Source organism: Dendropsophus ebraccatus, chromosome 12, assembly GCF_027789765.1.
Source record: "Dendropsophus ebraccatus isolate aDenEbr1 chromosome 12, aDenEbr1.pat, whole genome shotgun sequence".
NCBI lineage: Eukaryota > Metazoa > Chordata > Amphibia > Anura > Hylidae > Dendropsophus > Dendropsophus ebraccatus.
Window position 1 is genome coordinate 72,567,622 of NC_091465.1, and position 18,747 is coordinate 72,586,368.

General features: G+C 43.6%; 1 protein-coding gene across 1 annotated transcript in view; it reads right to left on the reverse strand.

Annotated features, from left to right (window-relative positions):
* The window catches only part of BCL3 (BCL3 transcription coactivator), a 61,317-nt gene extending 46,293 nt beyond the window's left edge, over positions 1–15,024 (reverse strand). The window contains exon 1 of the mRNA XM_069947337.1: positions 14,177–15,024. Coding sequence (XP_069803438.1) covers positions 14,177–14,567 — 391 coding nt within the window. The 5' untranslated portion in view covers positions 14,568–15,024. The remainder of the gene's footprint in view (positions 1–14,176) is intronic.
* Between the last annotated feature and the right edge of the window lie 3,723 nt (positions 15,025–18,747).

Here is an 18,747-nt window from a genome sequence, read left to right on the forward strand (position 1 = left end):
CATGTATATACAGGGCCCCCTACTCCATCTATACAGTACATGTATATACAGGACCCCCTACTCCATCTATACAGTACATGTATACAGGACCCCCTACTCCATCTATACAGTACATGTATATACAGGACCCCCTACTCCATCTATACAGTACATGTATATACAGGACCCCCTACTCCATCTATACAGTACATGTATATACAGGGCCCCCTACTCCATCTATACAGTACATGTATATACAGGACCCCCTACTCCATCTATACAGTACATGTATACAGGACCCCCTACTCCATCTATACAGTACATGTATATACAGGGCCCCCTACTCCATCTATACAGTACATGTATATACAGGACCCCCTACTCCATCTATACAGTACATGTATACAGGACCCCCTACTCCATCTATACAGTACATGTATATACAGGGCCCCCTACTCCATCTATACAGTACATGTATATACAGGACCCCCTACTCCATCTATACAGTACATATATATACAGGGCCCCCTACTCCATCTATACAGTACATGTATCCAGGACCCCCTACTCCATCTATACAGTACATGTATATACAGGGCCCCCTACTCCATCTATACAGTACATGTATATACAGGGCCCCCTACTCCATCTATACAGTACATGTATATACAGGGCCCCCTACTCCATCTATACAGTACATGTATCCAGGACCCCCTACTCCATCTATACAGTACATGTATATACAGGGCCCCCTACTCCATCTATACAGTACATGTATATACAGGACCCCCTACTCCATCTATACAGTACATGTATCCAGGACCCCCTACTCCATCTATACAGTACATATATATACAGGACCCCCTACTCCATCTATACAGTACATGTATATACAGGGCCCCCTACTCCATCTATACAGTACATGTATATACAGGGCCCCCTACTCCATCCATACAGTACATGTATACACAGGGCACAATAGGTATACCAAACTGTGACTGGGTAACACTGCCACACTAGACCTGACCAATACCGCCATACTGTGCTGGATAACACTGTCATACCAGACCTGACCAATACCGCCATACTGTGACTGGATAACACTGTCATATAAGACCTGACCAATACCGCCATACTGTGAATGGATAACACCGCCACACCAGACCTGACCAATACCGCTATACTGTGCTGAATAACACTGTCATACCAGACCTGACCAATACCGCCATACTGTGACTGGATAACACTGCCATACCAGACCTGACCAATACCGCCATACTGTGCTGGATAACACTGTCATACCAGACCTGACCAATACCGCCATACTGTGACTGGATAATACTGCCATACCAGACCTGACCAATACCGGCAAACTGACTGGGTAACACCGCCACACCAGACCTGACCAATACCGCCATACTGTGACTGGATAACACTATCATATCAGACCTGACCAATACTGCCATACTGTGACTGGATAACACCGCTATACCAGACCTGACCAATACCACCATACCGTGACTGGATAACACCGCTACACCAGACCTGACCAATACCACCATACTGTGACTGGATAACACCGCCATACCAGACATGACCAATACCGACACACTGTGACTGAATAACACTGCCCTACGGGTAAATACAACCCTGCAGGTATACAGGACACTACAGGTATACAGGACCCCAAAACTATACACTACAGGTGCACGGGACCTCCTCAAAACTATATACTACAGGTATACAGGACCCCAAACTTTACACTACAGGTATACAGGACCCCAAACTTTACACTACAGGTATACAGGACCCCAAAACTATATACTACAGGTATACAGGACCTCCACCAACTATATACTGCAGGTATACAGGACCTCCACCAACTATATACTACAGGTATACAGGACCCCAAACTATACACTACAGGTATACAGGACCCCAAAACTATACACTACAGGTATACAGGAACTCCACCAACTATATACTACAGGTATATAGGACCCCAAACTATACACTACAGGTATACAGGACCTCAAAACTATACACTACAGGTATACAGGACCTACACCAACTCTATAATACAGGTATACAGCACCTTCACCAACTCTATACTACAAGTATACAGGACCCCAAATATACTACAGGTATACAGGAACTCCACCAGCTATATACTACAGGTATATAGGACCCCAAACTATACACTACAGGTATACAGGACCTCCACCAACTCTATACTATAGTTATACAGGACCCTCAAACTATTTACTACAGGTATACAGGACCCCCGAACTATATACTACAGGTATGCAAGACCTCCACCAATTATACACTACAGGTATCCAGGACCCTCAAACTATAAACTACAGGTATACAAGACCTCCACCAACTATACATTACAGGTATACAGCACCAACTATATACTACAGGTATACAGGACCCCCGAACTATACAGTACAGGTATACAGGACCTTCACCAACTGTACACTGCAGGTATACAGGACCTCTCTCAACTATACACTACAGGTATACAGCCCCCCCAAAATACACACTACAGGTATACAGGAACCCCCCCCCCAACTATACACTATAGGTATGCGAGACCCCTAAAAACTATACATTGTGGGTATACAGAACCCCTCCAACTATGCACTACAGGTATACACTAATTCCACTGATTAACTCAGATGAAACAATACCTTTAGCTTGGCCTCCTGGGCACCTTAGAACAAATCTAATTAACACACTGACACTTTATACCCGGGCAGCGCCGGGTACATTTTCTAGTCTATATCATAAAAATAAAAGTCTTTCTGTCTGTCCTTCTGTCTGTCTGTCCCCTATAGACTTCCAAACGCCTGAACCGTTTGACCCCAAATTTGGCACACAGATACATTGGGTGCCCGGAAAGGTTTTAGCGAAGGTCCCGTCCCCGCCAGATGTACAGGAGGGGAGGGGGAGGGGGAAGAGCGGCGCCCCATAGAGATGAATTGGAAAATCTCCACACTGCACACACATAATTAGCTGCAGCTGCCCAGAGCAAACGGCAGTTGGAGCCTTAGCAACCAATAGGATTACTACATTTTCACAGGGAGCAATGGTTGCTAGGGAAGATGCCTCACAATAGATCCACAGAAATAAGTGGTAGACCCCCTACTCCATCTATACAGTACATGTATATACAGGGCCCCCTACTCCATCTATACAGTACATGTATATACAGGGCCCCCTACTCCATCTATATAGTACATGTATATACAGGACCCCCTACTCCATCTATACAGTAAATGTATATACAGGGCAACCTACTCCATCTATACAGTACATGTATACAGGACCCCCTACTCCATCTATACAGTACATGTATAAACAGGACCCCCTACTCCATCTTTACAGTACATGTATATACAGGACCCCCTACTCCATCTATACAGTACATGTATATACAGGACCCCCTACTCCATCTATACAGTACATGTATACAGGACCCCCTACTCCATCTATACAGTACATGTATACAGGACCCCCTACTCCACACTGCCATTCCAGACCTGACTAATACCACCATACTGTGACTGGATAACATCTCCATACCAGACCTGACCAATACCGCCATACTGTGACTGGATAACACTGCCACACCAGACCTGACCAATACCACCATACTGTGACTGGATAACACCGCCATACCAGACCTGACCAATACCACCATACTGTAACTGGATAACACCGCCATACCAGACCTGACCAATACCGACACACTGTGACTGGATAACACCGCCACACCAGACCTGACCAATACCGCCATACTGTGACTGGATAACACTGCCACACCAGACCTGACCAATACCACCATACTGTAACTGGATAACACCGCCATACCAGACCTGACCAATACCGACACACTGTGACTGGATAACACCGCCATACCAGACCTGACCAATACCGCCACACTGTGACTGGATAACACTGCCATACCAGACCTGACCAATACCGCCACACTGTGACTGGATAACACCGCCATACCAGACCTGACCAATACCGCCACACTGTGACTGGATAACACTGCCATACCAGACCTGACCAATACCGCCATACTGTGACTGGATAACACTGTCATATCAGACCTGACCAATACCGCCATACTGTGACTGGATAACACCGCCACACCAGACCTGACCAATACCGCCACACTGTGACTGGATAACACTGCCATACCAGACCTGACCAATACCACCATACTGTAACTGGATAACACCGCCATACACAGACAGGAACTGTCCAGAGCAGGAGAGGTTTTCTATAAGGACTTGCTACTAATCTGTACAGATCGTGTCTTGAACAGAGGTGGCAGCAAAGAGCACTGTGTCAGACTTGCGCTGGGAGCTGTCATTGTGCAATACCCTGAGAGTTAGATGTTTCACAGCAATGACCTAGACGGCTGCTAAAATTCCATTGAAATCGAAAGTGCTTTGATGTCATTACTCAGCGCAAACAATTCCCAAAATGAATCCATATCCTGTTGAGAAATGTATTTCCAGTGCATTCTGGGAAAGGACCCTGACATTACATAAACTTCTCAGCGTGAATCGGTATCCCTACAATCATTGTTTATAGCAGGAAGTGCTGGCGATGGGGACGCCGCAGGTGGATGACACCATCACATCACAACTCACTTCCCGCATCTATACAGCAGCATCCTGACATATATTGTTAGGGGGAAAACTGTAAAAGTTGCATCACACATATTACAAGTATGAAAAAAAAACCCTGTAGGACATATTACGCAATGTAGCAGAGCGTTATCCGTTGTATCCTAATATATACAGTGAATCAATCTCAAGCAATGTAACTACGGCCGTTGAATTCACACTACGTATCAGATAACGGCCGTTGTTTATACGGCCCCCGTGAAAAATGAACATGTCAATTATTTCCGGCCAGTAATACTGCAAAAACGGCAATGGATTTCAATGCGGCCGTGAACGTAAAACTTATATCTGCCGAATTAAACTTGATTTTGATGTAAAAAAAATTTCTGAGTGGTTTCTCGGGCTGGGCGCAGTATTTAAAGTAAATGACCTGTTTCATCCCGTTTATAAACATGCTAGGAATCAAAATTAAACAACGGCCATAGTTTCACGACTAGCCCGTACGATCGTAATTCTACGGCCGTAGTTTTGGTCGCAAAAGTCCGGCCGGTGAATACAACGGCCGTTATTTTACTTAGTGTGAACATAGCCTCATACTGTATTGCTGCTGAGTCGTACCTGATGTTCCCATTGATGGTCCGAAATGATTTTCAGGTTTACTCATTTCTAACTTGAGCCAAAAGTGCATGACAAAAAAAATGGCCTCCCTCCTGGTAGTTGAAGGTAATATAACCGTTCCCACTTTCTATCTTCCCATCTATTATTTTATATATACTACCTGAAAAACCAACAAGGACCAGCGGCTGAAGCTGATATCCCTCTGCCCCACAGACCCCTATATAAGTCATATGTATGGTAAGTACACTTTAGGGATTGTTCACATGTTCCAGATTTTATAACATTCAACTTCAGATCTCACTGACAAACTACATCCTAGTCATATGAATGGGGTTTCCGAAACTCCATATCACAGGCACAAGAATATTTCTGGGCAGGGAGAGAGAAAAACTCACACACAGGTTTTTTGTTTTTTTTTAGCAGAAAGTAGCAGCTCAGAACTGGGGGAAGGAGACTGAATAGTTTATAACAAGGATGGAGGGAGTTGTTAGTCTCACCATGGGCAGCAATATATGAAAAGTTATGTTTGAGCGGAATACCCCTTTAATGTGATCTATTGAGGAAAACAATTCCCCAATCTATATATTATTACACTTACTTTCTTATGCTTATTTTTTTAGCACGTGACAAAGGAAAACATATCTGTCTGAGAAGTCCCCAGCTGATGTTCCCTGTAACTATTCATTGAATGTGGCTTTTTACAATCCAGAAAAATTTAATTTTCCAAAAAATTCTAATAAATTTTGAAATGTAATCAACATTTTAGAATGAATGAGGGAGTTTCTTATAGTTCTCTGGCTCAGATCCATCATGTCAGCATCTCCTCTCCTATAGGGAGATATAGGCACAAAGGGAAATGTATGGATTCCAGACAGCAGTTTAATTATTACATTGACATGTAGCAACAGCTCAACACAAGAAGATAAAATAATCAATATGGATTCCGATACTGCATACCGCGAATACAGGAAACGAGTGAAACAGCTCAAGGCAAGTCATTGTTGGGGAAGCTCCAAACTGTTCCAGCTATAGATGTAGCAGAGCCGGAAAGCTGCAGTATTTGTGTTACGATAAATCTCTGATTTGGAAGGTGACGCAACCAACAAGCCTTCCCAAGTGCAGCTCTGGGGTATTAGCTGTAAATCAGCATTTTTGCCCTATAGGACCTCTGCTCTATTGCAATGTATTCTATTTCTCAAAAGAAAATAACTTGCTCTACAGCGGCACCTACTGGAGGTAGCTTGCTTTACAATCACTGTCCAAACTCTTACAGAGTCTTAAAGGGGTATTCCTCTCAAACATAACTTTTGATATGTTGCTGCCCTTGGTGAGACAATTCCTTCCAGACTTGTTATTATCTATTCAGTCTCCTACCCCCAATTCTCAGCTGCTGTTTTCCACTGATAACACAAAAATCTGTGTGTGAGTTTTTCTCTCTGTCTCTCCCTCCTCCTCCTTCCTTTTGAGATGACTGATGTAAACAAGTCCCTAGGAGGCTTTATCTGCAGCATTGTAGCTTCTATATAATGCCGGGAGGATTATTCACAGCAACTCGACCTCAGAATAACCCTCCCAGCATTACAAAGGGGCTACAATGTTGCAGATAACGCCAGTCAGGGACTTTACATCAGCTGTCTCAGAAGGGAAGGGGAGGAGGGAGGGGACAGAGAGAAAAGACAAAAAAAAAAAATCTGTGTGCGTTTTTCTCTCTGTCTCCCCCTCCTCCCCCCTCCCTTCTGAGACAGCTGATGTAAAGAAGTCCCTGGCAGGCTTTATCTGAAACATTTTAACATTTTAACGCTAGGAGTTTTGTTCTGAGGTCAAGTTGCTAATGAACTTATTGTGATTAATCCTCCCAGCATTACAAAGCAGCTACAATGTTGCAGATAAAGCCTGCCAGGGACTTGTTTACATTAGCTATCTCAGAATGGGGGGAGGAGGGTTAGACAAAGAGAAAAAAGCTCACACAGATTTTTCTGTCTTCAGCAGAAAGTAGCAGCTCAGAACTGTGGGAAGGAGACTGAATAGATAATAACAAGTATGGAAGAAATTGTTAATCTTACCATGGGCAACAACATATTAAAAGTTATATTTGAGTGGAATTTCCCTTAGCTTCCGTACCTGGTACGTCATGGTGCCGCGGGGGGAGTTCAGAGAGGGGTCCTGCCTGGACCCCGCTCTGAACAGCGCCGCTCCCGGCTGGGGAGCGCCTCTATTAGCCGGCGCGGGTCCCGTTGCCGCGCCGGCTAAGCACTTCAATGCAGCTGGCAAACCTGACAGCTGCATTGAAGTACTTCAGACCTCACGACCCTGGTGTCTGTGTCTAGTGGGACGGATCTCCGGAGATCCGTTCTTCTGGCCAGCCCGGGCCTCAGCGTCGCAATGACGCTAATCCCGGCTCGGTAATACATTGCACTGGCCTGCAGCAGGCCAGTGCAATGTATCACCGATCTAATGAATCAGTGCTGTGTATATACAAGTGCCCTAGGGGGACTTCTAGTTAATGTAAAAAAAAAAAGTAAAAATGTTTTTTTTTATTAATAAAAATCCCCTAATAAAAGTCCAAATCACCCCCCTTTTTCCCATTTTATAAATATAAATAAACATAATTAGTATCGCCGCGCACGTAATCGCCCGAACTATCAAATTATTCATTCCTGATCTGGCACGGTAAACGGCGTAAGCGCCAAAAAATTTCAAAGTGCAAAATTGCTACTTTTTGGTCGCATCAAATCCAGAAAAAATGTAATAAAAAGTGATCAAAAAGTCGCATATGCGCAAACAAGGTACCGATTGAAAGTAAAGATCATGGCGCAAAAAATGACACTCCACACAGCCCCATAGACCAAAGGATAAAAGCGCTATAAGCCTGGGAATGGAGCGATTTTAAGGAACGTATATTTGTTAACAATGGTTGGAATTTTTTACGTGTCATCAGATACAAGAAAAGTTATACATGGTACATATCGTTGTAATCGTAACGACTTGAGGAACATGCATAACAAGTCAGTTTTACCCCAGGGCGAACCGCGTAAATGCAAAATTCCAAACAAATTCCGTTTTTTTTTTTTCAATTTGACAGCGCAAATGATTTTTTTCCGGATTCGCAGCATATTTTATGGAAAAATAATGCCTGTCATTGCAAAGTACAATTGGTTTCGCAAAAAATAAGGGCTCATGTGGGTCTCTCGGTGAAAAAATGCAAGTGCTATGGCCTTTTAAACATAAAGTGGAAAAAGCAAAAGTGCAAAAACGCAAATTGGCTTTGACCTTGCATGATACCTACATGCGAACTAAGAAGCTGTGTTCAAATATGAACAAAGGATCTTGATGGATCTAAAGTGGGTCAGTTAGATAGGATTCTATGAAGTTAGATCCCTAAATTCTTCAGAACGAAGATCTCATGCTGTATTCCTGTCCTAAAGAGGGTAAAGAGTCACTGTCGTATTTTTTATTTTTATTTTTTTTGCAGAAATCTATAGTCCAGGCGATTTTAAGAATCTTTGTTATTGGGTTTATTAGCCAAATATGCCATTATCTGCATTTATCCTCAGCCCCCCCTCCCTCCTCTCTCTCATCCACTGCTCATTATCAAGAAAACACATCTTGTTGCATCAGACATGCCCCTTTCTGTTCTATGGCGAGGGGAGGGGGGAGGAGGAAGGAGCGAGATTAGTCGGCAGCAGAGAGCAAAAAACAAAGCATTACACAGCGGGAGCTACATGAAAGCCGCTATTCAGAGGTCAGAGTGGTCAGTGCTGATTTAAGAGAAGATAGCCCAGTGATGTAGCTGTAAATTAACTCTTTGTTGTCCTGTTTTGGTGCCTCATCTCTCTCCACCCCTCCCCTCTCCATAAGAGAACCATGAAGACAGGGGGGGGGGGGGCTTCAAACTGCTTTTTTATGATAAAAATGCATTTTTCAGCTAATAAACCCAATTACAAAGTTTCTTAAAATCGCCTGTACTATTGATTTCTGCAAAAAAAAAAAACAAACAAAAAACAAAAAAAAAACAGACAGGTACACTTTAAGCAGTTAAAGGTATAGAACAAAAAGGAATGCTAAAATTGGATCTGTCATGAGCAGGCGACATGTTCACAGTTTCCAGGTGGCAACACAGAATTTTTTTTCATGTAACAAACTGCAAACTACCATCCAGGTAATGGGAATATATTACAGTCATGCTAGAAGTTACATAAAATACACCCCTGGCCCTTGATCTTGAGATCAGCCTATAAGAACTATATAAACCATCCTCAGCCCTTCGGCACACCCAGAGGATTTGGCAATGTTAAGCCAGAACCAGCTTGGCTATGCTCATTAATATACATGACACATGGATGCCATTGCGTCTCAGCTGTCATGTGATGTAATAGATTGCCCTGGGCTCCAGGCTGGCACTTGCAGACATGCCGACTATGTTATGGGTTAAACTGGGTCAGAGCCTTCTCTTGTATGGCGGGCGGCACTGTTCTCCCTTGTGATAATGCATTATAGCAGGAGGCAGTACGCTAACCTTTCTGTAGGCCAAGCAAATGAATGCTCAGCCAACAGCGATCTTCTATAAACACAAGCATGTTATTCCATCAGGAGTAGGGGGGCAAACAGCTGACGGACATCCTAGCGCCCTTATCCTAACACACTTACCCTTGTTATACCTCTATATACCCATAACACAATAACAATGCCCACCTATGTGATCCATTGTCTCTCCTGAAAACAATAAGATTTAGAATTACTGTATACCGACACCATGATGTGCAGAGAGACTGAGGCCTGTAGAGTCAGGGGCCTGGCACAGGTGACATGCCATTGCACTGGGGTGATCATGATGGGGGCACCTAGCCTGTGGCCAATATACAAAATCTGTATAGACCAGGTGGTCTTTTTTTGTTGACAGAGAATTGCAGGGCTGGGAGCCTTTGACTCCCCGCTCTGTCATTAGATTTAACTGTATCTATACCAGTATCTACATCCCAGTGGATATTATCTGTGTTTTTAGTATTGTGGGTGACCCCACTGTTATAGTTGCTCTAAACCAACTGCATTATTCTAGCCCGATCACAATGAAAATTGAGAAAAACTTAAGCTACTGTAAGTTAAGGAAACCTATTTCCCCCCATTTATGACAATGGAGAATTAAAGGGGTTATCCAGCGAAAATCTTTTTCTTTTAAATCAACTAGTGTCAGAGAGTTATATAGATTTGTCATTTACTTCTATTTTATAATCTCAAGTGTTCCAGTACTTATCAGCTGCTGTATGTCCTGCAGGAAATGTTGTTTTATTTTCATTCAGACACAGTGCTTTCTGCTGACATCTTTGGCCGAGACAGGAACTGTCCAGAGCAGGAGAAGTTTTTCTATGGGGATTTGCTACTGCTCTGGACAGTTCCTGTCTCGGCCAGAGATGTCAGCAGAGAGCACTGTGTCTGAATGAAAAGAAAACAACACTTCCTGCAGGACATACGGCAGCTAATAAGTATGGGAAGACTTGAGATTTTTAAATAGAAGTAAATTACAAATCTATATAAATTTCTGACACCAGTTGATTCGAAAGAAAAAGATTTTCGCTGGACAACCCCTTTAAGGACAACTCACTATAAACAATGCATTCTTCAGATGTTTACTGACAAGTTCAGCCATCACGCCATGGGCAGGTACAAGGTGTTTAGGTCACGCCCTCCGTCTCTGTATTGCACCTGTCAATCAATAAACTGGTCTATACATAGATGTGGTAGAATGTATGCTGCATGGGGAAAACATGTACAAAAAATACACACCTGCCACTTAAAAAACAAAAACGTTTTAAATATCGTAGAGACTAGAGAAGTATTGAGTATTAAGCATCTGCTTGAATAAACACCAATCGCTAAAAAGAGGCAGGAGAAGCGCTCAACTGAGTGCTTCTCTCTGTCTTGTGCTCTGTAGAAGTCTATGGAGCCCATCTTATGCGGTGAAAAGAGAGACGGGGAAAGAAGGGCTTAGCTGGGTGCTTCTCTTGGCTTGTTCTAGAAAGATCGTCTTTATGACATGTCAGGTGGCAAGTGACACTTTAGTCATCATCAAGGTGACCTAATTAGGGTGACCCAATATCCAGTATTACAGCTGAATCCAGCCCAGACACATTACTCTGCACGTGTAGCCATTCAGATCAATAGGCAAACATGTAACGCAGTCTCCTGGCTCTCAGCTTTTGGTCATAGAAGAGACTCATGAGCTGCCCTAAGAGAAGATACTTAAAGTGGTTGTCCAGTGAAAATCTTTTTCTTTCTAGTCAATTGATATCAGAAAGTTATATAAATTTGTAATTTACTTCTATTACAAAAAACTCAAGTCTTCCCATACTTGTTAGCTGCTGTATGTCCTGCAGTATATGTTGTTTTATTTTCAGTCTCTCTGCTGACATCTCTGGACGAGACAGGAACTCTGTTTCGGTTTTCTATGAATCCCTATGGGAAACCCTCTCCTGCTCTGAACACTTCCTGTTTCGGCCAGAGATGTCAGCAGAGAGCACTGTCTCAGACTGAAAATAAAACATTTCCTGCAGGACATACAGTAGCTTATAGGTATGGAACGACTTGAGATTTTTCAATAGAAGTAAATTACAAATCTATATAGTTTTCAGATATCAGTTGATTTGAAAGAAAAAGATTTTCACTGGACAACCCCTTTAATAAAGACCCTGTTGGGTCCAGACCTCGGTCATATGTACTCAGCTTCTTGACTACACCTTCTAGAGATATGGATGCTATTATTTCCTAGAGACGGGACAATATTTTGATCGATTGGAGACTGGGGGGGGGGGGGGATTTATCAAGTGAAACTTGCTTAGTTGCCCCTAGCAACCAATCAGATTCCTCCTTTCATTTTCCAAAGAGTCTGTGAGAAATGAAAGATGGAATCTGATTGGTTGCTAGGGGCAACTGAGACAGTTTCACTTTACACCATGGGGGAGAGTTATCAAACATGGTGTAAAGTGAAACTGGCTCAGTTGCCCCTAGCAACCAATCAGATTCCACCTTTCATTTCTTACAGACTCTTTGGAAAATGAAAGGTGGAATCTGATTGGTTGCTAGGGGAAACTGAGACAGTTTTTACTTTACTCCATGTTTGATAAATCTCCCCCTCGGTGTCCAGAGACCCATCCATGATTAGATAGAGCGGGGAGAAGTGCTCAGATCAGCTCTTCACTACCTTACTTGCTGTGATATCTGTCTCTATAAACTTACCATGGAGACTTTTACCTGCAGCAAAACAGAGTCAAAAAGTAAAGCGAGTGAATTAATATTGGGGGTCACAACACTCAGATCTTGTCCGATCAAAACTTTTGACATGCCTTTATGAATGACAGCGATGATCTAGCATTGCAGCCAACAGCTGTCTCTCCAGATCCACATACACATGCACACTCACCATGGTGGAACATGCATGTATTCAGGTAGGGTGGAGCAGGCTTAGTTGCCGCCAGATACATCTGGTAGTGCTCTATAGGGTCTGATGTCTCGATAACGTTCCCAACTATTGTCTCTCCTCATATGTGCTCAACGCACAACGTCCATACAATTCAGACATCAGCTGTTCCTGCTAAAATAGTCAGATTTCAGCAGCTTCAATCTGATGACTATGGCTTGGCTTAGATGTTGTAACTTTAATAGCTGTATTATGAAGGCTAGACCTGCACGCCCTCCTGCAATTTTATTAAAGCTGGGGGGGTCCAGGTCTTAACCTAGAGACACTAATATGTGGCCATATTGCATCCTTATGTGAAACCTGAATGTCTTTTATGATGATATATGGATTACTATATAAACCGCATAACTGGTAGAACACCAGAGACTGGCAGGGATCTGAACCAATGACCGTTCTAAGGTTCAGTTTACACTGAGGAATCAGCGCCGAAATTCCGAGCGGAATTCCGCCTGCCTCAGTGCCTCAATGTAAGGTATAGGGCGCCTCCGCTCTCCTCGGCATGTTAATTCTTTGAGCGGAGAGCTGTGGAGAATGGAGGCACCCTATACCTTACATTGAGGTGCTGAGGCAGGCGGAATCGGTGAGGGGGATACTGTGCTGAATCCTCAGTGTGAACTGACCCTAATACAATACAACGTGAACTAAGGCCAAAAAACAAACTAACTAACTATACACATACTATAACATAAATAAGTCCCCAATATAAATGCCTTCCGCAGAACTAATGGTCATATATCTGCTGATGGGTCTGTAGGGCAAAGGCTTGGGCGCATTATATATACCCTAATACAAATAGATGGTGGTGACACAATTTATAATCCTTCAGTCTAGGGGTAGGGAACCTTGGCTCTCTAGCTGTTGCAAAACTACAGCTCCCGTCATGCCTGGACAGCCAAAGCTAAAGCTGGGAGGCATGATGGGAGTTGTAGTTTTGCGACAGCTGGAGAGCCAGGGTTCCCTACCCCTGCTTTAGTTCAATAATATCAGATAGGATCCATCCACACCCAGCAGATTTCTTGCACGTTCATTCATCTAAGGTTTGCAGAAATCCACCGCCATGCTGCAGAATCAGATGCAAGACATTGCTGCAGATTATCTGCCACATGTGGACTTGCACTTCTCCCTATCCACATTCATGCAATGTAGAGATGCAAATATTTCATAACCTTTCCAAATAAGAAAAGATCTGACCTATTACATGGCAAACAATGTATGGGATCAGCGAAGCACAGTGACCTCAGAACTGATTGTTACAGGGAAGTAACAACTACAGACAGATGGACAATGCATTCTCTATGTGCTGGGATTCCTATAGCATTACATGTAGCAGAGCTGAGTCTGTCATGTGCACGGTGCTAGTAGTGCTATAGGTTTCTCAGCAGTCATATGCAAATGTGTGAAGAGTAGAACATGACTAAAAGCCAAATGTACAAGTCTTCATTCCCTCTTACATACTCACCTGGGTAATACGGTGACAATGGGGGTAAAGTCAGCATGTACGGGGGGCTGTAGTACTGTCTTTCCCACTCTGCGTAGTCGTTGGCACGCTTCACGGTGGTAGTCTCCTCTTTGGGTGATAGAAGAAATTTTCTCTTTCTCAGGGGTAAACAGGTCTGGTCCTTATAGAGTCCAGGTTCCTCACAGGACCCTTTCTTGAAGGCACTTGGTTGCTTTGTATTTTCCAGTTTCACCTCCTTCAATGGCTCCATTCCCCTGAATGGTCTTGTCCAAAACCCTTGAGTACTCTTTGGGATGGAATCCCACATTTCTATGCTCCTCCTGAGGCTGAGGTCCAGAGGTGATGTGGAGGTGTCCATGCCTTCTGCAGAATGGCTTGGGTAGTTGTCCATGGGTTGTCACTCCATAGAGGGGTGGCACCTTCTTATCTCCAGGGCACTCAGCTCTAGGTACTGTACGACACAATGTCTCACTTTCTTCTCTCTGTCTGATACAAGTGTTCCCCTCCCCTGTTCTCCACCTTCTCCCTCCCCCTTTATTATTTATTTGGGGTAATATCCACCTTGGAATCCATTGTATCCATCCAGTTTGCCTCTTGTATTCGCCGTCCTATCACTTTGCTCTTCTGTCCTCTGGATTGTCTTTCTGCTCCTCTTTGGGTGACCCCCCTCTGCTATTTCCCATCCTTCCTCAATGCACTGACAGCATCGGGAACACCTTAAACCCTCTAACCTCTCCCCTACTAGTCTTTTCCATACAGTAGGTTTCCTCCTCTATGCACTGCACTGACCCAAGGACACCCTGTTTTTTTTGGTTGATCCCCTTTAAGTCTTCGCTCTAGGTGGCTGACCCCCCCTTCTTCCCCTCCTCTTCCCCAGTCTTCCCCTTAACCTCACACTCCCCCGGTGTCCTCTCTTGCAATCTTCAGACTGTCAGTCTGTGTAGGAAACAGCAATGAGATAGGGACTTCCCCGTACTCATATAACACACCCAGGTGCTTTCTCGCCCTGTTCCCTGAAGGGCTCCTCCCCTAAGTAAAAAGGAAACCAGGAAGAAGGGGGGCATCCTTATATAAAATCAGAAAGAAAAAATCACTTGCCTTATATTGCCTTGTAATATAAAACTTCCTAACAGCCCATCACACATAAAGTTTCTCTGCAGAACTACTGCCCCCATCCCCCTCCCACATTGTGATTAAACTCTGTCATGTAATCATATACAGTAGATTTCTCCATTCGGTGGTTTATACTTCCCCATACCTCTCATACTGCTTCACGAGAACTTTCATGGAATTGTAGCAATTGCTTCTTGCCCCCATGCAGAACAATTGTCTATCTCCCGGATAGACTTAAAAACACACACAAAGCCAATTCAGCTCTGCTACATGTGCGCATCTCAAAACAGTCACCTGTAAATGATGCTGCATATAACTGACCTGGAAACACAAAGCCCAGCCTAGGACCCCTAGCTAGGACTCGACAGTAGTGTCCCCCAACCTGTGACTCTCTAGCTCAGCTCTCCAGCGGTTGCAAAACTACAACTCCCATCATGTTCTGGGAGCTTTAGCTTTGGCTGTCCAGACATGACGAGAGTTGTAGTTTTGCAACAACTGGAGAGCCAAGGTTAAAGTTTACCTTTACTTGTAAAAAAAAAAAAAAAAAAACCCTTTCGGGTCCGGTTCTGTGTGGTCACACCTGTACTGATTAGGGGAACAAGCCGGGAGAAGACGCGCTGCAAAGCGTTTTCTACCCCCTGCGTAAAAAAATAAATAAAAATAGGCGGGCTCCATAGACAGGGTGGTAATACACAGGCCGATGGGGGCCTGATAATACCTCTAAATGAGCGCCGATCTTGCTGGGCCTATTACACAGGCTGATAATCATTTAACAAGGGCTGCAGGGACATCGTTACCGAACTGTACACATACCTATCCAGGTTGCAGGGCTCCTCTTCCTGTGTGCTTCTCCCCGGGTCTTGCGCGCTCCAGCTTCACATCGGCTTGTCTCCGCTGACGGGACACTCAGCCAATCACTGGCCGCGGCGGTCCCAGCCTGTGATTGTCCGAGCGGCCTGTCAACAGAGACAAGCCGCTGTGAAGCTGGAGCACGCGGGACCCGGTGAGAAGCTCACAGTAAAAGGAGCCCTGCAACCTGGATAGGTACAGTAGGTATTCCTCTTTGCATATCGTCATTACACGTAGCGGTGCGCGGCCGACTCCCGACGATTATAGTTCAGAACCTATATCAACGATTAGCCAATGACAACGATCATCGGCTGATTGTTGTCTTTATTACACGGAACGATAATCGGCCAGATAGGGCCGATTCGGCCGATTATCGGCCCGTGTAATACCACCCTTACATTATGAGCCTGGCTCATCATGTGACATGGAGCAGGGAGAGGACCGCGCTTAGTGCCGTCTTCTCCCGGCTTGCTCTCCCAGTCAGTACGGGTTGGAACACTCAGACCCGGACCGATCAAAGCTTTTGCCATGTCTCTGTGACTAGTGATGAGCGAACGTTCTGATGTTCGGTCCGGATCCCGAAGACGAACATAAAAAAAAATTATCGCGGTTGGTTTGTGTTTGCCAAATATTCACGGACAAATAACGAACGTACAGTAGAAGTGTACATTTCGGTCTACGCACAAGCGTACAGATTATCAGGTGCAAAGTGTAAATTGCGCAATTACGTACATTGCCAGATAAACGTTCACATGTTCGAATATGTTCAAAAATGATCGTTATAACCGTTCCGAACATCGAACAAATTGTTTGTGATCGGCGACATGTTCATGTGAAAAGTTTTTTTTATAAGGACAGGTGCACTTTAAGGAATGTTGCTCTCCAGTATTTACTAATAATAGTAGTGAGTATTGATAAACATCACAGCAAACACATAATATTGTTAATAATATTATATCAAAATGTATCACCCTCTATATAATAACAACAACAACAACAACAACAATAATAATAATAATAATAATAATAATAATAATAATAATAATAATAGAAACCTTGGCTTGTATTTTGATCCCGTCTACTATATACCACATTGCTAGCAGCTTCCCACTCTGCCTAATAGATGGGAGGTCCTAGGCGGAGATCATTCCAGAAAGCAGCAGCTCAGGACTGGGGGTAGGAAACTGAATAGATAATAACAAGTATGAAAGGAATTGCTAGTCTCCCCATGGGCAGTAACATATAACATATCAAAAGTTATGTTTGAGTGGAATACCCCTTTACCCCTTTTAATGTGCAATCTCACTAGGACAACCCCTCCATATGCCAGTAAGGGAAAGTGCACAAGTAGTATTTCCCCAGTATTATTATTACTATTATTATCATTCCTGATTTTAAAAAAAATTCCCTCTAAAAATTCCCACATTATACAGGGGAAATATTGGTTATGCAATTGCCTGATGTTTAGTGATCCTATTTCTGAAACACTCCTCTCACATGTAAATGTTAGCTTTGAGGGTTGCGGAATTGCCTAAAATGATGATTTGGATTTCTACATGTACCAATTTATCATGGAGCTGCCATCTATACAACTGTGGAGCGAGCGCTTAGCTGGCACAACGCTGTCCAGATACAACTATGATTTGCAATTGCTATGTGTACAATTACCCAACATGCGGCTCATACTTCTATCTGTAAAATTTCCCACTCAGGTAATAAGGTTTAGTGAGTTGTTATCTGTGGAATTGCCTGTCATGGCTTCTAGTTGTGACAACAACAGCTAAACTTTATGTAGTTGCTATTTATGCAATTGCATCCATACACTTAATAGTGCTGCATTAAAGCCCCTGTCCAGATACCAACATATTGTTGAGGTGCTTATCATGCAATTGTCTGACACCCCTACCTATAACCAACTGCACTCAGATAGTAGTTATTTAAAGGGGAAGTCCTGCTGTTTCCAAAATGTGACAGGGGAGAAAATAACAAACAAGCATTGCTAACCTCGCCCCTTGCCCATGATGCGCTGCATGACCGGGATCCCCGCCGGAAGGCAATTTCTCCCGAGTTGTGATTACGTCAAAAAGCCATTCTGGCTGATGGACTGGCTGCTCAGCCAACCAGTGACTGGAGCAGGGTTCCTACCTCAGTCACTGACTGGCTGGGCGGGCAGTCCATCAGCCAGGACCGTGACGTCGGACTTCTCCTTTAAAGGGGTTATCCTTCGAAAATCTTTTTTCTTTCAAATCAACTGGTGTCAGAAAGTTATATCGTTTTGTAATTTATTTACTTTTAAAAAGTCTTCCCATACTTATCAGCTGCTGTATGTCCTGCAGGAAATGTTGTTTTCTTTCCAGTCTGACACACTGCTCTCTACTGCCATCTCTGTCCATGACAGGAACTGTCCAGAGCAGGAGAGGTTTTCTATGGGGATTTGCTACTAATCTAGACAGTTCCTGACCTGAGGTGGCAGCAGAGAGCTCTGTGTCAGACTGGAAAGAATACACCATTTCCTGCAGGACATACAGCAGCTGATAAGAATGGGAAGACTGGAGATTTTTTAAAAATAAATTAATTACAAAACTATATAACTTTCTGAAAATAGTTGA